This window comes from Cibotium barometz, chromosome 6, assembly GCF_041138505.1.
Source record: "Cibotium barometz isolate CiBa-2024 chromosome 6, ASM4113850v1, whole genome shotgun sequence".
NCBI classification, from domain to species: Eukaryota; Viridiplantae; Streptophyta; class Polypodiopsida; order Cyatheales; family Cibotiaceae; genus Cibotium; species Cibotium barometz.
Window position 1 is genome coordinate 34,436,695 of NC_141051.1, and position 21,975 is coordinate 34,458,669.

The following is a 21,975-nucleotide window of genomic DNA, read 5'->3' on the forward strand; positions in this document are numbered from 1 at the left end:
ACAGAAATCAGCATGTGTTGTATTTGTCTCAGAAGGAATACATTGGCAAAGTTTTGCAGAGGTTCAATATGGACGGGGGGAAGAAGACTAGTACTCCTTTGCCTCCATATGTGAAACTCAGTGCTATGGACAGCCCACAGTCGGATAGAGACAGGGCTGATATGGCCAAGATTCCGTATGCTTCACCTTGTGGCAGTCTCATGTATGCCATGGTTGCTACTAGGCCGGACATTGCATTTGCAGTGGGAGTGGTTTCTAGATACATGGCCAACCCTGGCAAGAAGCATTGGGAAGCAGTGAAAGGTGTCATGAGATACCTGAAGGGCACACAGGATATGTGCATTTGTTTTGGCAAACAGGATGCATTAGTGCATGGTTACACGGATTCGGATTATGCCGGCCATCCAGATAACCGGAAGTCTACTACCGGTTATGTGTTTACATTCACAGGAGGTGCTGTGTCATGGATATCCAGGATACAGAAGTGCACTGCCTTATCTACTACAGAGGCCGAGTATATTGCAAGCACAGAGGCTTGCAAGGAGGCATTATGGCTATCTCGGTTAGTGGTTGATTTGGGTTATACAAGGGATATTCCATTGTTGCATTGTGACAGTCAGAGTGCCATCCAGTTGGCAAAGAACCCTGTCTTTCATGCAAAGACGAAGCATGTGGATGTGAAGTATCACTTCATCAGAGAGGTGATAGAGAACAAGCAAATTCAGCTTGTTAAGATTCATACGGATGACAACCCGGCTGATCTGTTGACAAAGAGTTTGCCTCCAGAGCGGTTTGCTCATTGCAGACACTTGATGGGCATTGGATGAGGCCAGTTTCAGCCTTGATATGGCCTTGTATATTATCATGTACATGCTGATTTTTCTTTTCCTTTACTTAAGGGGCACTTTGCCTTTAAGTGGGAGGTTGTTGGGGTAAAGGCGTTATGCCCACCCTTATAGTGTGTACAAGCCCATAAGTTATAGTACATAGTACACTTAGTACTTTTAATGTACTAAGTGCACTATGTGTACTAGTGCAATATACATGTGTGATAGGGGAGTCGCACACTCAATGCTTGAGTTGACTTATCCCCACAACTCTCTCTCTCTCTCTCCCTTGTTCTCTGTGTGTATGTCTCCCACACATGAATTAACCTAACCCTAATTCTTCCTAATCCCACACAAGGCATTGCTCACAGATACAGTTTCAAGAGCCAAGGATGAAGCTCTATCTGTTTGACTCACACCTGCACTATTGTATGGAGCTCCCATTTGGGGTCCTAGTATATACCACAGGAGGAAACGGAGAAGGGAGTTAGCTGTGACAGTTACAAGACAGGTATACGATGGGTGGAAGCCGATGGAGAGGCCACTAGTGATGATGATCTCGCACATGATCAAGGGTAAGTCTTTAGTGTCACATGAGATTGTGCGAGCGGAGATGGGGATTGCCTCTATTGTGACAGAGGCTCTTTTCCAGATAGTGACATACTAGCACAGATTGTGGGAGCTCCCACCACATAGATGCCCCTGGCTTGCCCTAGAGTTCGTGAGACAGCTGGCACTTGATGAAGACATGCAATGTTGGTATGCACAGGTGAGCACTTGGTTTGGCCACCTCCTGGGTTCGGAAGAAACTGGTGATGGTTGGCTAGCGAAAGAAGGGGGGGGGGGGTGGCTAGGGCCGAAGCTCTCTCAAGAAGGTGTCCCTGTGTCTCCGGAGCTCAAGCAGGAAGAGGCCTAAGCAACGCTAGCCCTAGAAGTCAATGATCCTGGAGGGTAGACCAAATCCCTCATGAAATAGACAATGAAACCTCCCGCGGATCTCATAGTATACTAGGTAGCGGCATATGTAATGCTCCTCCGTCTCAACCTCTGTGTGGCATAGTCGGCAAACCCTCTCCTCTCTAGGTCTCCGTATGAGCTTCCCGGCTCTAAAGATGGGCTCAGCTCTACCTGTCTCCACTCTGAGGCAGTGGGATGAAACCCGTATCTGGCCAATCGCAATCCGCATGGCATGGGACATGTGAACACTCGAGTAGCCCGGCTGCTGGATGAATCCATCCTCAATGAGTATGAGAAAGTGATCTCTGTAGAAGTGCATCTTCGTGGGGAGCTCCGGAGGTGTGATCCATGTACAATGTGTGTAGAGGCTGAGAAGATCTAACTGGATAACCCGAGAGTTTGGTCAATGTGTGGCCAATCATGATCGTCCTGTAATTATTAGGATCAAGTGGATCTCCGGCTTTGAGGATGGGGGTGATGGTGATGGTGATGGTGATGGTGTTGGTGTTGGTGTTGGTGTTGGTGTTGGTGTTGGTGGACCAAGAGAGTGGAAATCCTTCACAAAGGGCTCTATTGAACATGTAGGCTAGTAGGGGCGCCAGGGTATCATCGGCATGAGAGATGTACTAGGTAGTGAGTCCCTCATGATCCCGGGCTCGCCCATTGCGTAGTCTACGAATGGCCTTGAGGACGATGCCCTTTGTGAAGAGGTGGAGGTGGTGGGACGGGGATCTGGTAGTGGGGGTAGGGGTGGCTGATGGGGGATATGATAGAGGGAGCGTGCATAGGAGTGCCATGTCTCCGGGCAGGTGATAGGTGTGGGAGGGCGATGTTCTTGGAGTTTCCTCCAAGCCTCTTTGCAGTTCGGCCCTAAGAAAAGTCGGTATAACTCATCCTCTTTCCGAGCATAGAACTCCCGTTTCTTGCATCGGGTGAGCCATTGAGAAATCTGTTGTGCTTCGTGATTTGCCCAATCCGTACCTCATGCTTAAGACAGGAGCGTGCGGCCCGGCATTTGTCATCATACCAATAGTTCTGGGGCATGGAACCGCAAGGTGGCTTGGCGGTAGACCACCACGTGCAAATGAAAGAAGCGGTGGCGGATGTGTGGAGTATGGTGGTGAGCTGTGATGAGGGTGGATAGGGGGACAGTAGGTTCCACATCCTGGAGTTGGCGGTAGATGTGGTTGGAGTAAACAAGGTCAAGCTCGTGATCAAAAAGGACTTGAGTGTAATGTGAGATGGGGGGTGGTGGTGGAGGGACGGGTGGTGTGTAGGTAAGAGTGAAAGAGAGGTAGGCATGGTCAGCTTCAAAAGGGGGTGGCAGGATGGAGAAGTCGAAGAGAAGGTGTGCCAATGCCAGAGATCCCATAAGGTAGTCCACGGTGCTAGTACCTCCCGAGTGAGGGAAGGAGGTGAGGGCGCCGGAGGAGGGCCATCGGGACATCCCGTTATAGAGAACAAGACCATGTGCAGCTCCCAGCTCTAAGAAATATCTCCCATACATTGTGACCTCCTCACGGTCCTATGATCCTCACGGTCACTGCAACCCTGTGTCAGTGATGTCCAGCTCTTGTAGTCTGATAGGGTCGTCTAGATCGAGTAGTGGGACCTACTAACTTGCCGTCCCGGCGTTGAAATCCCCGAGCAAGAGGACTTCCCCCCAGCCGTGAGAACTCCATGATATCCCCATATAATGGTAAGTACGGTGACTGGCCATGCTGTGCGGTGTAAGGGGAGTGGCGTGGTGCAAAATAACACACAGCAATGTGGATGACTCTGTCACTGCTAAGCTGTAGCCGCACCCAAAGATACGATGCATCCTCGTCCCTCTCTGTATAAAAAATGGCATCCCTGCATGTGAGAATCTCGCTCAAGCCTCCTGGATTCGACCACGGCATGCCATTGCAGTTCCAGACTGCCAACCTCAGGTGTTTGGTCTCATGGACCCCACGCCCCTATTTGTACATGTCCCAAGTAGACCATTCAAGCAAACAATAACTCAACTATGGTAAACATATAAAAGCTGGCATGCACATGTGCATAGGTGTGAAAAATATAGACTTTCAAACACATACATACGAGATCTAACACAAGATCATCACTAGCACCTTTCACTTCCAACCTAATTCACTGCCTACATGCCCTTTACACCCCGTCATTCCGAAAAAGACTTCCTTCCTAAGGTCCCCTCCCTTCCTCCCCGATCTTACTGCAGATTCTCACTTATGTACAAAGACCACCCCCAAAAGCCTCTCCTACATAAAAAACTAGATTCCCCATATTAAAGGCTAACTAGGCAAATATATTGACCCGACCTTTGACCAAAGTCTCAAGTTATGTCGATGTTTCCTATTACAAAAATATTTGGACAATCGGCCAGTTCTTGCCCAAACGGTTAGCCTGCTTCAATCCACCCTACCAAAGAGAGGTCTTTACATACATACATACACACCCACCCACACACACATCCATACATACATGCACACACACGTGTATGTGTGTGTTTCCCTCCCTCGCCGGTCTTACTGCAGACTCTCACTTATGTACAAAGACCACCCCAAAAGCCTCTCCTACATAAAAATCTAGATTCCCCATGATAGATGCTAGCTTTGCAAATCCATTGACCAGGTCTTGGACCAAAGTCTCAAGTTATGTTCATGTTCCCTATTACAAAAATATCCGAACAATCGGCCAGTTCTTGCCCAAATGGTTAGCTTGCTTCAATCCACCCTACCAAAGAGAGGTCTATAGTATATACATACAAGACACACACACATATATATACATACATGTGCATGCATGTGTGTGTGTGTGTGTATGTTTGTGCTTGCGCCTCCACATATGTGTATATGTATGTACACACACGTGTACGTGTGCGTGTGTGCATGTTTGTGGGTTGGGGGGGGGGGTGAGGAAGAAAGATGAGCATCCCAAACTGGCCAAAGAAAAGTATGTACGTGTGCATGTGTGTGCATGTTTGCGTGTGGGGGGTGGGGGAGAGGAAGAAAGATGAGCATCCCAAACTGACCAAACAAAAGTAATTTCAATCTAAACTTCACTAGAATCAACCCATCTCATGCATGCACGTGTATTGGATTTCGCCTTTGCATCATTGATTGGTCCTTTCACTCTGCGTAAACAAACAAAAGTTCTTTTTTTTACAATGCTGAAAAATACACCTTATAGGCTTGGCTAGGAACAACTAACCTTTTGAGTACCAAGGTATCGAACGATGTTCTCATGCTGAAACTTGCTCAAGACTTCAATTTCCTATGAAAAAAAGTCAAAACAAGGCAAGTCATAAATGTAGTACTCAACAGTACACTTTAAGAAATGTTCACACTAGAACAAAGAGAAGTCACTGCATCCGAAGTTTAAGTTAAACAAAAATTATATATAATAATGATCAAAAGATGGGGCACTCGAGCACCCCAAATGAGCAGCCCAAGCTCAATAACCCATGCCTAACTTACATGTGTCCTGTGTTATATGTGGTCATGTGAGTGGTGAGGGGGTTGCCACTCACCACAAGCTTGATCAAAACTTATGGCAGCACCACTCATCACTAAGTGTAAAAGACCTTGGGTTTGGTTAATGGGAGCAATCACACTCCACATGTGCCTATGAGGCAAACTATACACACACGTGTAAAGGCTGGGTTTGACTGTGAGCCTATTGAAAGTCGGAGCTTCTGTGAATACTCAGAATCCCCAAAAAAATTTGCAGCTCTATTGACGGCTCAAAACTGACTTTGAAGCAGCCCAGAACAAGTGTTTAAAGTCCTTGAGCATAGGGTCATAGATTAGACCTATTTTAAGGGCAGACATTATGATTTTTGATGTTTTAAAGGATGGTGTACAGTCATACATGAATTTTGCACTTGGAGGGACACCTTGCTATAGCTACTCGGACGCAATGGCCCACCAACATACGTCTCCTTTTTAACCTAGAGGTTTTCATTTCTTGCTTAGGGAAGCCAATACTTGTCTTTTTCCTCACTAACATTGCTTTTATCTCATTCAAGGAAAAGTTGTCACTTGCTCTTAGATAACGTTCTCCACCCTCCATTTTCTCACTTTTTTCCCATTCATCCCCACTTTCTACAGCCACTAACTCTCTTTCATTAGCTTTGTGCTTCCAAAAAGCCTCCTAACCTACCTTCACAATCCACTGAGTTGCTCTAGATTATACATTTTCTCACGTTTTTCCCATTCAGCCCCACTTTCTACAACCACTCACTCTCTTTCATTAGCTTTGTACATCAAAAAAACCTCCCTTACCTAGCTTCACAATTAATGCCTCGACTTTCCACTTTGTTGCTCTAGATCTCTTGTTTCAGCCCTGATTCAAAGCTATACCACCTCCTCTAATCTAGCCTACACAAGCTCCAAATGCTGGCAATCCAGGCATTGGGAGTTGTGCAGGAGGTCTACTATAAATTCAGCTTAAAAGGGGCTGTTAATTCAGCTCAGCAAAGAGTCTCCATAATGCTCAACCAAGAAAAGCGACCTTGCAACTCCTTTCCCAGTTTTTTTTAATTTAGAGTCTATAGGATCTAGGATTGAGACTATAGAAAGCGGTCTCAGAACAAGCTCATTCTAGACAGCAGAGTCCATGTCCTATGAACATATCTTCCAAATGCCATCTATGATGACTCTATTCAGTTATTGCTTCAGTAGTGCATGGGGCTGAGCCGAGAACTAAAATGGTACCATTGCATCCATGGGCAGGCAATATGTTGTCACCCAGCTTGTCCCTTTGGTGACCCAAAGTCACCATATCATCAAGTGACAAGCTGAAATGCGGCATCTACGTGTACCAACCAGGCCGCAAACTCTGCTGAATGATGCAATGCAGAATGTGTAAGAGTATACCCATGTAAGATTTTAAAAGAGGATATCTCTGTGTAATCTTTTACACTCACTGTCTACATGTGCATCCAATTAAAATTGCCAATTGACGTTTTCATCTACATGCCATCTGAATTCGTGTGATGGACTCAAAAGTCTCTCCATGTGATAGATCCAGAAATTACAACCGCCATCCCTAAGCTCAGTAAGTTCGGCTGCTATGTCATTGACAATATCGAGAGCAGATTTTTAGAGGAAGAAAATTGACCCAGGACTCTTACATAACCTGAAGACCACCATGACACAATGCGATACTAGTGAAACTCTAGAAAGGTTTCAACTTGAGAAGGGAACCCACTACTTCCTCCAACACACTATGCTAGCAGGGTGAGACATAAGGTGACTGACCAGCTTATATAAGCCCTTCGGCCCAAGGAGGCCAGCAAGACTGTAAGGCTGAAGGTCTCAAAACAGGGACAGAGTAGCCAAAAAAGGGGACGTGTGACTCTTAACGCCATTTGAATGCATGGCAGTGAAGCTACACAAGATGAGGACTATAAATAAGAGGACGGTGTAACAGGCACATGCATTTGCCTACTGTGCTCCCTCCAATAACTGAGAGGGTTGCCAAGAGCTAAGGCCAAAGGCCAAAAATTGCCATGCCACTATGCTGCTGATGAAACGGCAGGACTAAAGTGCTGAATACTGCCTTATCTGTAGAGTTTTTTGAGGAGACGAGGGGGCTGCTGCTGACCTGTTTACTGCCATACTGCTGTTCCTTTTCCTACTCTCATGTGGTGTTTTGAGACTGGCATTTTCTATTCCATTGGGCTTCGGCCAATGCTCCAAAAGCCACTGGTTCTGCTCTTCTTTCTGGCTGGAGAATACTTCATAGTGTTGTGTTTGGTTCACTGCTCTGATGGTTTGCTGGCACTATGGCTGTCTGTTTATGTTGCTTTTTGTTCTTGTTACTCTGTTGAAGAGCTTCTCTTCCCGAGCGGCCGGCGCAACAGGAATCCTCTCTCAGGCTAAATATCCCCTCTTAACATAACCTACCCTGGCAGCTATTTATCCCACCCCTGGATGAGACCACAAACTTGTGTGTGTGCACTGCATATGTAATAACTAGAAACGCATACATGTTTGACGAGTTGATGCTTCATATAGACTTCTTAGTGTTTTTTAACATGTAGAATAAGTCAAATGCAACATATCACCACATTTTCAGGCAAATTAGAATACCTGCTCAAGTTGCAAAACACATTGCTGAGCCTTGCTATCCTTTTCTGATAAAGAAACTTCTTTCACTGCAAAATATATTCCATCCCTGCCACAAAGAACTACAGATTATGGATGCTTCTGTAGAAAACAAATAAGCGATTTAACAGCTTTTCAACCCAAATAATGTTGCAATAGTATTAAATAAAATTTTGAATTTTATTTACGTGCGCACAGATTTTAGTTCTTTTACTCACAAAAAGCTTAAAGGTTTCAACTTATAATGTAAGGCTACTAAGGCTGTTAACAAAAGAAGATGTGCAACAAAAACAAAAACAAAATTGTTTGTCCAAAAGGTAACCAATTCCCTACTATGGATTTCAGCCAAAGTTGCTGAAGACAAAGCTGTCCTTGTGCAAATGCTGGCTGGCCAGATTTCTCCCTTTCTATAAAACACTTACGTTTCTATGCATTGAGCAACCTTAAGTGCGGAATAAGTTTTGAGGCCCCGAGGATCCTATTTACAGGCTGCTACCTGGGCTGTTCGCCGATCTAAAGGGGTCAGCCCATTTGCTGCTGCTAACAGGGCTGCCCAGTTGACTGCCCAACCTGTCCACAGTGAGCAGGTGTGTCCCGTATAAGAAGCTCGAAATAATTTCTAGCACCTCATCAAGAGTTCAAGTTCATCTACCTATCAAACAAGTAGCTTGTCTGAGCCTGAAAGTCCTACAAATCGAATCACATCAGTTAAATTTCATGTGTGTAAAGGCAAAAAAGCATGGCACGTTGATTGAGGTAATTAGAACATCACATAAACTATGTGTCAGCCCAGATCTTGATCTTATTGTGATTTCTCTGGCTATGAATACTAATTATCACCATCAATTCAAAAGAACCTGCGATGAGCAAAAATGTTCCCTTCTCAGGACATGTTACGTCCACAAAAGATACAACTAATTTGGTTTGAATGAGGTTAGGCTAGTGCTAGTTAGTGGCTCCGTTGATGGGTTTATAACACCCAGTGAGTATTAGTTAATTATAACTTGATGACCTTGTGTAGAGAGGCTTTGAGATAAGCACCTCCCTTGACAAGTTATGTAGAGGACTCATTGTGTCACTAGTTAGGCATTTTCTACGCTTCAGGACCTATGGACGGACTTCATTGTGTGGACATGACACTTCATGGCAGGGGATTGATGTCTACACCAGGGGTCATGTGGACTGGCACTTCATGGTAGGGGACCGATGTCTACACCAGGGGCCAATAGGCTAGACATGAGAGGCTGGGGATTTTGGTCCACGCCCACGTCGAGATTACGGTATTACAGTTGGTCACGGGATGTAATATCTATGCCCGGAATGACCGTTTCTTACAAGCTAAATGAAAGGGAGATTGTCCAATACATTCTTATGCTTGGCATACTTGCATGTACGAAACTGTTTTTGTGTGCACTATTTTACTGCCTGCAAGATCTGTATGTGTAGTTTACTGGCAGGGGACGCCCGCTCATGAACTGTGCGCGTGAATCTGTATCCTGACCTAGCTTGTGCGTTGTAGACAGGTGGTATGTGTGTCTCTAAACTCTATGTTTCTTCATTTAAGAGTTCTGGCTAAATTTGTTGTTTTGCATGTCACACCTCATTTAAGTGTGGGCAGACAAGTTATAAGTGACTTTCGTTCATACTTCATTAAAGTATGGACGGACAACTTATAAGTGGGTTTGGGCGCTTGGCTAAGACTTGGCCACCCTCCCACTCTTGGGAGAGTTATGGACACTTGGAAAGTGGCCCAATGATAATCTTTTGCCAAAATTGGCCCAAGGCTTATCCTCTATTCCCCTCTCTCTCATTAGATGGGTGCATATGTGAAACCCTAACTTTTGAAAAAAAAAACCCCTAATTTTGTAAAAATCCTAATTTTCAAAATTTCCTCAAGCAAAAATAGGTTATTTAACCTTTTCTTATGCTGATCTTTACATATGGTGCTGAAACCCTAAATTTCAAAAAACCTAATTTCCGGCTTATCCTCTCTTCCCCTCTCTCTCATTAGATGGATGTATATGTGAAACCCTAACTTTTGCCCCAAAAAAATCCCTAATTTTGCAAAAATCCTAATTTTCAAAATTTCCTCAAACAAAAATAGATTATTTAACCTTTTCTTATGCTGATCTTTACATATGGTGCTGCTGAATTCTGAAACCCTAAATTTCAAAACCCCTAATTTCTGTAAAAATCAACCTAAGCAACCGCTTTTGGATAAGAGCTTATTGTGTTCTCTAATCTACTCTACATCTGCATTCTTGGCCATTAAGGTCTCCTATGTCTCGGCTTGGCACACACATTTGCATGTGTATGGATGCTAGTGGAGTATAGCTGCTTGTGGCAAGACACTGGGGATTGGGGAGTGAGATTCTTCTTCAAAAGAAGCTATGGATTCAACCTCTTCAACGACACAACTTATTTGAAGATGTTTTCATATGCATAGATATCATTGGAAATCTGGCAAGCATCGCCCATGAAGCTTGTATGTAATCTACCTTGGTAACACAATCAAGTTACAAGGGGGGTCGGCCCTATTGCGGTGTCATTTAAAATTTCAGCATTGCTATCTCATTTGGTTTTGTGCCATTTCATCTTGTTTAATAGTATTATTAGTTTAAGTGTGTGGCAAGATTGTGCTCAACCCTATTTGGGGTGATTTCATTGGTATCAAAGCCCAGGATCTTCCTTCTTTCTGTGTGAAAGGCGATCCTATCTTGCATACACTAACTGTTAGTGCTTTTAAACATTATGGCAAGCCATACAGGTAGTGGAGTGAATGTATACTCAAGAAGGCAAGCTTGTGCAGAACAGGTTGTCGAAGATGTACACTATGCTGAAAATGTATTTCATGCATCCCTTGGTGATTATGCATATGAGGGACAGCCGTCCCGTGGTAAAGCAAAAGACCGTGGGAATTGTGTAAACGAGGGACAGCCGTCCCGTGGTAAAGAGAAGATGCAAGATACTAATGTACTTGATGCTATGCATGCTGAGATGGAGATGGAAAATCTCAAGAGGCGGCTACGTGAGAAAGATGCCCAATTGAAGAACTTACATGAAGATCAGGAAATTAAGCAAGTAGTGGATGCACAAAGGCATTCAGCTTTTGTGAATGATGCAATGGAAACTATTGCACTTGAATTGGGTGTAAAACCAAGAGAGATGGCACTCTCTTTTCTCATTGATCAAGGTGATGTGGTGGAGGGAAAAGAGGGTCCTCTCATTGGAAAGCTGCAAATTCACATCCAGGGTTATCTCGACCATGAGAACTTCCTTATTGCACCTCTCAATGGATGTGATGTGTTGCTTTGCAAACCGTGGCTTGCACGCCTTGAACCCCACAAGAACTACAAAACAAATAAGCTTTCTTTTATGTACAAAGGCCGAGAGCATCTTATAGATGCAGGCGAATCAGGTGACACTATCCCTGTTGTATCACATGTACAAATCAATAAAGCAATCAAAAAGAGTGTTTCTTCGTACTTGGTTTTTGTACGTGATGATGTGGAACATAGCAATGTGCATGTAGATTCTCTTTCTCGTGATAGGCAGGATTTTCTAAGTGAGTATAGAGATTGTTTTACCAATGCATTGCCAAGTGAAATGTCTCCTATACGGCGAGAGGATCACCGTATTGAATTGGTGCCAGGTAGTTCACCTCGTAATAGGCTGGCATATCGTGTGAGTGCTTGCCAACAAGAGTAGATTATGAAGCAAGTTGGTGAACTCTTAGAGAAGAGTTTAGTGTGACCAAGTTCCTCGCCATATTGTTCACCCGTTCTTGTGCGTGGATTACAGGGCACTCAATAAGATAACCATCAAAAATTGGATTCCTATTCCGAGGATTGATGATATCTTGGACAAATTGGATGGTTTGTCATATTTAAGTCGCATTGATCTCAAAAGTGGTTACCGTCAAGTGAGAGTGATGCCTCAGGATGTACATAAGATAGCTTTTCGCACATCTTTTGGGCTCTATGAGTATTTGGTTATGCCATTCGGTCTCACAAATGCTCCGGCTACCTTTAACCGAATGATGGACAGGATTTTCAAAAATCATAGAGCATTTACAAGCGTCTTTTTCGATGACATTTTGATGTTTTCGAAAGATGAGCAACAACATAAGACACTTGAAAGTGGTGTGAGGCCAAAAGGATGAAAGGACCAGATATACAAGCGATCAGAGCAAAACCACACAGCATGAAATATGTGAGTGAATATATATATATATAAAGGTGAGTGCAAATATGTACAAGAGCCCTCTGATATGAGGTGACTCTAAGAAGAAAGACCAGTGCAGAAGCAGAGATGATGTCGGAGCTAAAGCACGGATGATGATGAAGGCTCACGTAAATGTGAGGCAAAGCACTCCGAGTGGTGGTCGGTGTCAAAGGCTCGCGTCGGTGGATGCAAAGACACTCCAAGGTGATAGTGGCAGCAGAAGATGAGGTGATGCAGGCTCTGAGGGTGCTGTTGTACCTGTGGTGGTAGATGAAGAGCAGAGAGGGCTACTGTCCCGAGTGATGGTGGTGGTGCAAGCTCTGGTGACAAGGGCATAGTAGCAAGGGAACGCCGTTTCCACCCCTTGGGAACGGTGGAACACGTTCCCCCAAGGCTGAGATGCCTAAACCGGGTGGAATGTCCATGGGGGAACGATTTGGCATGGGAACGGCTAGGGGAACGGTTACATGGAACGTCTGGCTGCCGTTCTCCCTTTGGGAAACGTTTTTTATGTTTGGCCAAGAAAAAAAAAACAGAAAAAGTGTACCTGCTGTCGCAAGCCGCCTGTGGATATCCTTGAAAGACGTACCCTATTGTCGCCTGCCCGCATACTTCCTAGGCCCGTGCGGCGTGCTTGCTTGACAGCTCTGAGTCACGAGTGGGCTCCTCTCTCGAGTCTCTTTAGATATCGACTCCTACTTTCCAAGGCAAGGCAGCAAGGCTACGTACTTCTCTCTCTCTCTCTCTCTCTCTCTCTCTCTCTCTCTCTCATTGCCTTTCCCCCTGTGGCCCGTTCCTGTTCCCTTGATGGGACTTCCCTTCCGTTCCCGTTCCCATTCTGTTGCTACTATGAACAAGGGTGCTGTGTACCTGAAGGGTGCCACGCTCTGGTGACAAGGGTGCTGCGTACCTAATGTGGTGAACAAAGAGAGCTGCCGTCCCGAGTGGTGCAAGCGCTGGTGACACGAGTGTTGTGTACCTGATGTGGAAAAGGAGTAGGGAGGCTACCATCCTGAGTGGTGCAAGCTCTGGTGACACGGGTGCTGCGTACCTAATGTGATGTCAATGGTAAAACTAGGCAGAGAGTGGGCGGCCATCCCGATGTAGCAGAGAGTGGGCTGTTGTCCCAATGGTGAGAGCTGAGGAAAAAAATGTTGATATGCTCTATGTATAGCAAAGGGGACTGTTGTCCCATGGGCTGTGGTAAAACGCAGATGATATGCTGATGTAAGCACCAATGTGAGCCCTAAACACCGATGTGAGCCCTAAAGCAAGCGCTAAAGTATGCTGATATAAAACGTAGATGAAGTATTGTAAGCGCTGATGTCTGCTAATGTAAAACGCATATTAAGTGCTGATGTATAACGCTGATGATAGGCAGATGTTAGCCTAATGTATGTAAACGCTGAAGTCAGCCCTAATGTAGGCAGCCAGCAGATGATGTAAACGCTGATGATAACAGGGGGGGCTGCTGTCCCACGGTGGCCTGTAGTAGCAGAGGGTGGGCTGATGTCCCGGGTAGTGGCCAGATGGTACAGGATATAACAATGAAGTGGTACGTAAATGATGAATGATAGGCAAGGCTATATATACTGAGGGGGGGGTGCTGGTTGGTCAACCTAAAAGGTGTAGGCCAGCAGCCAAGATAAATAACCCCAAATAAATCATAAAATACCCAGAAAAATACCCTTTTTAGGGCTAGGAAAAATATTGTTTTCTCACAAGTGGTCTTTGATGAATCGAGGAAACACAAGCTCATGCTTAATGGCAAAAAGAGTGAATTTTTCCTTTCGGAGATTCACTATCTTGGCCACAGTGTGTCAAAAGATGGCGTGCGAACGGATCCCACAAAGTTCCAAGCCATCAAGGATTGGCCGGAACTTAAATCTGTGCACAAGATTTGTAGTTTTCTTGGCTTATGCTCATACTATAGGAGGTTCATATTTCACTTTGCAATGATTGCCTCGCCATTGCGTGATTTAACCAAGAAATGGGCTGCGTTTAAATGGACACAAGCTGAAATTGATGCTTTTCACTTGTCAAAAGGTGAAATTTGATAGGCAAAAGGCTCCCGGTTTGCTTCAGTCTTTTCCACTTCCAAACCATGGATTTTATAATGGACTTGCCCCGTACACATTATGGCGATGATGCAATATGGACTATTGTGGACAGGTTTAGCAAGCAAGCTCACTTCTTGCCTGTCAAAAAGACCATAAAAGCTGAGCATATGGTCAGAATGTTTGTCACAGGTGTTTAAGCATCATGGTATACCCAAGTCAATTGTGGGGGACAGAGATCCCAAGACAACAAGTCTCTTTTGGAGAGCTCTTTTTGACAATATGGGCACTAAGCTGAATTTTTCCCCAATCAGAAAAGTTCTTGGGAGAAGTATTTACCACTTGTGGAATTTGCATATAACAACACAGTGCATGCTTCTACAAGAAAGGCTCCATTTGAGATCATGTATGGCAAAGTGGAATTGCCACCCATCCTTTGTACAAAGGATGAGATATTTGCTGCTGATGAATTTGTCAGGGACCTTGATATTGCCTTTGCATAGGTAAGGACAACCATTGAGCGTTCTCAAGAGAAGCATAAAAAGGCTGTAGATAAGTGTAGAAGGCAATTGGACATTAAAGCGAATGATTGGGTATTGCTGAAGTTCGAGAAAGCCAAACTTAGAAGAAGACCTGGAAAAGAGGGGATGTGTCCTAAGCTCTCTACCGGGTACTATGGACCATTCAAAATCATTGAGCAGATCAATGAAGTGGCTTTTCGGTTGACTTTGCCGAATCATTGGAAGATACACAATGTGTTTCATGTAAGCCTCTTACGCAAATATGTGGGACCGGAGCCTAAAGAGCCGGTTATGGAAGATCCACGTGAAGTGGATAATAAGCTAGAAGAGGTGTTACAGCTAGAGTAGATTGTGTTTCACAAGGAGCGTAAGCTTGCAGGTGGCAAACTTCAAAGTCGCTACCTTGTGAAGTTCAAAAATTATTCACCCATGGATGCTAAATGGATAGATGAGGTATATTTCCAAGAGTATCCACAACTCCTAGAAGTATACTTGGAATCTTTTCAGTCACGGTCAACTGCTTAGAAGCCAAGGGGGGGGGGGGGGGAGGGAGGAATGTCACTAGTTGGGCATCCTCTACGCTTTAGGACTTATGGACGTACTTCATTATGTGGACATGACAGGGAGATTGTCCAATACATTCTTATGCATGGCATACTTGCATGTACAAAACTGTTTTTGTGTACACTGTTTTACTACCTGAAAGAACTGTATGTGTAGTTTACGGGCAGGGGACGCCCGCTCGTGAACTATGCACGTGAATCTATATCCTAACCTAGCTTGTGGATTGTAGACAGGTGGTAGGTGTGCTCTAAACTCTATGTTTCTTTATTTAAGAGTTCTGGCTAAATTTGTTGTTTTGCAGGTCCACACCTCATTTAAGTGTGGGCAGACAAGTTATAAGTGACTTTCGTTCATACTTCATTAAAGTATGGACAGACAACTTATAAGTGGGTTTGAGCGCCCAGCCAAGACTTAAGTTATAAGTGACTTTCATTCATACTTCATTAAAGTATGGGCGGACAACTTATAAGTGGGTTTGGGCGCCCAGCCAAGACTTGGCCACCCTCCCACTCTTGGGAGAGTTATAGACACTTGGGAAGTGGCCCAATGAAAATCTTTTGCCAGAATTGGAACAAGGCTTATCCTCTCTTCCCCTCTCTCTCATTAGATGGGCACATATGTGAAACCCTAATTTTTGCCCAAAAAAACCCTAATTTTGCAAAATTCCTAATTTTCAAAATTTTCTGAACAAAAACAAATTATTCAACCTTTTCTTATGCTTATCTCTACATATGGTGCTGCTGAATTCTGAAACCCTAAATTTCAAAAACCCTCATTTCTGCAAAAACCCTAATTTTTGCACAAAACCTAGTGTTGTAGAAACCCTGAATTCAGCTGAAACCCTAATTGGCAAAAAACCTAATTCAGCTGAGATCCTAATTTCAGCCGCCGAGAGTACAGTGGAGAATTCTTTCATCACTACTTCAATCTAAAGCTGGAAGCAGTCTGCATTTGGCAACCGTTTTTGGGTAAGAGCTTATTGTGTTCTCTAATCTACTCTACGTCTGCATTCTTGGCCATTAAGGTCTCCTATGTCTCAGCCTGGCACACACATTTGCATGTGTATGGATGCTAATGGAGCATAGCTGCTTGTGGCAAGACACTGGGGATTGGGGAGTGAGATTCTTCTTCAAAAGAAGCTGTGGATTCTGTCACCATTTGGTCACCCCAATTGGTTGCTTTCTCATCATGTATGTACATTGGACTGGTGTCCATGACACTTGTATATGCCGGGGATTGATGCCACTCATGTGATACTGTGGACTTGGCTTTCCGTTGGGACTTGTGCCACTGTGTACATGCCCGGAAATGCCTAGTGGATTGGTGTTCCATTGGGTCCGGTACTTCATGTACTTGCCTGGAGCACGTCTATTTTGGTATAGTCTCATGAACGGGGATTGACCATACCAATGCTGCATTGCATAGCATCTTTATGTGCTTGCTTGCAATTGAAATTGCATGCTGTTTTCATGCTTGCTTGCCCAATGTGTAGTTCCGGGTAAGGGGACGCCCGCCCGCGAACCGTGCATGTGAAACTGTCTGCTGACATGGTTATGTGGCATGTGACAGGTGGTAAGTATTGGTCATAAACCTAGCCTTAGGAGTTAGCACTAATTTATAAGTGAGTGTGTACACGCTTCATTAAGTTTTGAGCGACCAAAACTCACTTATAAATTATGACCACCAGCCCGGTGTTCACACACACTGATGTCCCGAGGTGGACATAACCCAATGTCCACCGCCCAGACCTTAACCAGCCATGTGTCCACTCTAGCTTGCTCCACAAAGCACCTGCCTGCCACCTATACTGGACAACTCACCACCTCACTCTTCCTCCTCTCTCTAGAGATGGGCGCCTCCTTCATGAGGACTGTTGGGCTGCATTTTCTACACTTTCTCCTTCCCAACTCCATTTCCCACCTTGCTAAGGTGTTTCTCAAGCTTCCAAGAGTGTTTCCGGATGCTAATCACTCTCCTACACACTCCCAATGACTGAAATTCAGCAAAACAACTCTCTTTATTACTGTAATTTCTAGTCTTTTTACTAAAAACCCTAATTTCAGCCCTCTTTTCTCAAGTTGAACCATAGGGGAAGCTTTCCCAAGGTTCCCTTCATTCTCTTGAAGACTTTTGTCATGAAGAAATGCGACAAATCGAAGATCTCTATACTCCAAGGACTTCCATCGCGAAGACTTCCGCTGTCATCGACTCTACTTGCAATTGGTAAGCTTTTATGCTTAAATATGGAAGCAAGTAGTAGGACGGAGGAACCGGATTACAAGATCACATACCCTGTGTATCTCTTGTCCTATGTGCTCTCTTGCAGATTGTTGCTACCATGTGTTGGTGGAACAATAGAGAGCAGATGGTAGGAAACATGGGCACTTGAGGGGTAGTGTGGATTGCAAGTCTACATCGACAACCACTTGTTTGCAATAATGTATTCATATACATTGGTATGGAAATCTTCTCAGAAATGGCCATGACACTATGTGCTTGATTCTCCCAAGATCAATATACTTTATTTGAGGGAGGGGTCAGTCGTTCCGGCTCATTGTGTCTCTCTTGTCAATTCAACAAATTACTTCTTGTATTTGAGCAAGTGTCGATCAAATCTTAGTGTATTTAAGTGTATTGATTAACATTGTGTTCAACCAAGTTACATTGGTATCAGAGCATATGGTTCTCTTTCACTTCTATCGTGAGAGACGATCACCGTGAACACTAGCTATCTCTACACTTAGAACATTATGGACAGCCATATAGTGAATGTTGGAGATACTAACACAAGAGGCAGGGACAATGAAATGCATGCCTCCAATGCTTTACAGGATGAGCAAACTCATGTGGTGCACAATAGGGAACATAAATATGTGGGACAGCCGTCCCATGCCAAAGAGAAGATGCAAGAAGAAGAGTCCATAGTCTTGAGGGCTGAACTTACTCGTATGCAGGCTCTTCTCCATGCACAACATAAAGAATTGAATCTCTACCGCCGCGACGATCCATTGTTACATGACCGTTTGAAGGCCAAGAAAGCTGAATCTTATATGGATCATGCAATGGCAATGATTGCTCAAGAGTTGCACATGCAACCAACGGATGCAGCACTTGGCTCGTACCGAGGATGCCTATGCAGAAAAGGCAACCATTCCACATGTCTTGGAATCCCCACAGGTGCCTGAACAAGAACTTATGTCTAAGAGGATGAATCTCCATGCAATAGGAGAGGAACAATCAGTGACTTCACGCCATGCACGAATATCTTATGTAGCCCGTGAAGGATATAATCTTTATGGTGGTGGTCAAAATGTATGTCAAATGCCATTGCCGGCTGAAAAAGTGCATGCACAACACATGTAACATGGGCTGCAATTTCTGTTGGTGCAAGTATTCCGCGTTATCTCTCATGCCACTAGTGCCTTCAAGTGTGCTCGTAAGGAAGAAGCTATGGCTGAAAATGTATCAATGCATGTTGAGGGGCCAGCCATGCCTCATGCTTACAGGGCACATGTATCTATGCCTTATGCATCACCTTTTGGTCCTAAAATGATGCCAATCACAGGGACTGTCCCAATGGACAAACATGGGGGAAAACATGTTGAGATGCAGGCACATGCATCAAAGTCTCATGACTTCAAAGCCAGAGACAAATCTATGAAGTTTGACGCATATCATGGGGAATATGATGCATCAAAGACACTTGCTTTTATTGCCCAATTTGATATTGCTTTCAGTGGTGAGGATTTCACTCCGAAATCCATGATCTGGCATGTAAGCATGTTCGTGAAAGACACTGTTGCCCATTGGTGGCTCACGGAGAAGCTCTCACCGAATCCTGTTAGATCATGGGAAGAGTTCAAGGAGAGGTTCTATGCTCAATTCTTGCCTCCCAATGCATTGAATGAGATAACAATGAAGTGGGATTGGGTGAAGCAAAATGAGGGGAAATCAGTGCATGCATATGTACAAAAGTTTTGGAAAGTACTTTTGGAGGTGTCTCCATTTATGCATGTCACCGAGGCAGAAAGCAAGAGAAGATTTCAATCGGGATTGCAACCCGTGTACAAAGCAGGACTACAAATGTATCCTGGTCACACCTTACACCAATTAATCGCAGCCGCCACTGCCACCGACCAATTGGAACTCAAATTGAGTCGATCCAATAAGGCTAAACCCTCATTTCAAGGCAAAGAGAGGGCTGTCCAAAACCTGCAAAATAATGGACAGCCGCCTAAAAAGGACCAAAACCAAGATAAAAATAGTCCAAAGGCTGAAAATAACACTACTAAGAAGCGTCCCTTCAAATTGAGAGACTATGGTCTCACTCCGGAGCAGAAAAAGCAATATATGAGCGAGGAGTGGTAGCACCAAGCATATTGCAAAGGCATGCCCAAACAAGAAGAAGCGTGATAACAAATGCATCAAAGCCTAATGTTCATATGGTTCCGGATGTGCAGGGCAACACTTCACATGATAGCAAAGACAGGGTTGTATGTTAAGCTTGGGGACAGCTCAAGGATCAGCCTGCTTTGTTCATGTTTGATGATTGTGCATCTGAGAATTACACAGATGGCAGCTGCTTTGGGTATTGAAGTGGTGGGTATTGAAGTGGAGGACATGGGTCCTCAAATTGAAGCAGGGGTTGCCTTTGTTGGTAGAGAAGTGCAGGTCATGCCTATTTTTGGCAAGTTGCGCATACACATTCAAGGCTATGTGGATCATGAGGATTTTCTCATGGCGCCTTTGAATGGCTGTGATGTATTGCTTGGAAAGCCTTGGCATACACGTATTGATCCGTGCAAGGCTTACAAGACCAATAGGATCACCTTCATGCATAAAGGCCGAGAGCATGTAATTGATGCTGGTGAAGAGGGTGATACCATTCCCCTTGTATCTCATGTACAAATTAAGAAAGTAATGAAAAAGAGTGTTTTTGCGTACTTTATTTTTGTGCGAGATCACGTTGAGAAAAATAATGTACATGTAAACAGTCTTAGTAATGATAGGTTGAAATTTTTGCCAGAGCACAATGATTGTTTTGCTGATGAGTTACCAAATGAGTTGCCACCTGTACGACCGGAAGATCATCGCATTGATCTCGTGCCGGGTAGCTCACCACCTGATAGGCCAGCCTATAGTGTAAGTGCATCCCAAAAAGAGGAGATCATGAAGCACGTAAATGAGCTTCTTGAGAAGGGTTTGGTTCAGCCAAGCTCTTCCCCATATTGTTCACCCGTCCTCTTTGTTCAAAAGAAGGATGGATCCTTTCGTAAGTGTGTGGATTATAGAGCTTTGAATAAACTTACCGTCAAGAATCGGTTTCCGATTCCACGCATAGACGACATCCTTGACAAGTTGGATAGATCCGCATGCTTTAGCCGAATTGATCTCAAGAGTGGATATCATCAAGTGCATGTAGTGCCTGAAGATGTACAGAAAACTGCTTTCAGGACAGCATTTGGGCTTTATGAGTATCTTGTTATGCCTTTTGGTCTTACAAAAGCCCCGGCTACATTCAATAGAATGATGGATCGCATATTCCATGGGTACAGGAAATTTACAAGTGTCTTCTTTGATGACATCCTAGTCTTCTCGAAGACCGAAGAAGAGCATAGAGCTCATTTGGCCATTGTTTTTGAAGAACTCCGTAAGCATAAACTCTTCCTAAATGCAAAGAAGAGTGAGTTCTTCTTGTCAGAGATACATTATCTTGGGCATATTGTGTCCAAAGATGGAATGCAGATGAATCCTGCAAAGATTGATGCAATTCGGAATTGGCCCGAATTGAGTTCAGTGCATGAGATCCGTAGTTTTCTTGGATTAAGCTCTTACTACCACAGGTTCATTCGGCACTTTGCATGGATTGCTTCTTCTTTGCATGATTTGACAAAGAAGAAGGCCACGTTCAAATGGACTAATGTAGAGAGGGATGCATTCCTTAAACTGAAAGATGCAACTACTCATGGTCCAGTGTTGATCATTCCGGATTTGCAAAAGCCTTTTAGTGTGGAATGTGATGCATCTGCAAATTGCATAGGAGCTGTCCTTATTCAAGAGGGACATGCTGTGGCTTATGAGAGCCGTAGATTGCATGATGCAAAGCTCTCTTGGCATTTATGAGAAAGAGCTCTTGGCTGTAATTCATGCACTTACTATATGGAAACATTTGGGACTGATTTCACTGTGAAGACAGATCACCAAAGTTTGAGATATTTTCTTACCCAAACTAAATTGTCAAAGAAGCATATGAGGATGGCCAATTTCCTCTCTCTATTTCATTTTCAGATCTTGCATACCCCAGGAAAGAAGAATGTCGTGGCAGAGTGGGGGATAGAGATCCCAGGACTACAAGTCTCTTCTGGCGGGCCTTATTTGATAATATGGGCACCAAATTGGACTTCTCATCAGCTTATCACCCTCACACAGATGGGCAAAGTGAGGCTGCAAATTCAGCCATGTTGGATCTCTTGAAATGTTATGTGGCGGATCCGAAGTCTTCTTGGGAGAAGTACTTACCGCTTGTGGAATTTACATACAACAACACGATGCATGCATCTACGGGAAAGGCCCCGTTTGAGATTGTTTATGGTAAGGTGGTTTTGCCACCCATCCTTCGCACAAAGGAATACTGTGGACTTGGCTTTCCGTTGGGACTTGTGCCTCTGTGTACATGGTGGATTGGTGTTCCATTGGGTCTGGTACTTTATGTACT

At 44.3% G+C, this 21,975-nt stretch overlaps 1 protein-coding gene across 1 annotated transcript in view; it reads right to left on the bottom strand.

Annotated features, from left to right (window-relative positions):
* LOC147637670 (uncharacterized) overlaps positions 1-21,975 on the bottom strand; it is a 66,243-nt gene that overhangs the window by 15,844 nt on the left and 28,424 nt on the right. The window contains exons 3-4 of the mRNA XM_086799498.1: positions 7,880-7,964; positions 4,995-5,057 (exon numbers count right to left, since the gene is read on the bottom strand). Coding sequence (XP_086655624.1) covers positions 4,995-5,057; positions 7,880-7,964 — 148 coding nt within the window. The remainder of the gene's footprint in view (positions 1-4,994; positions 5,058-7,879; positions 7,965-21,975) is intronic.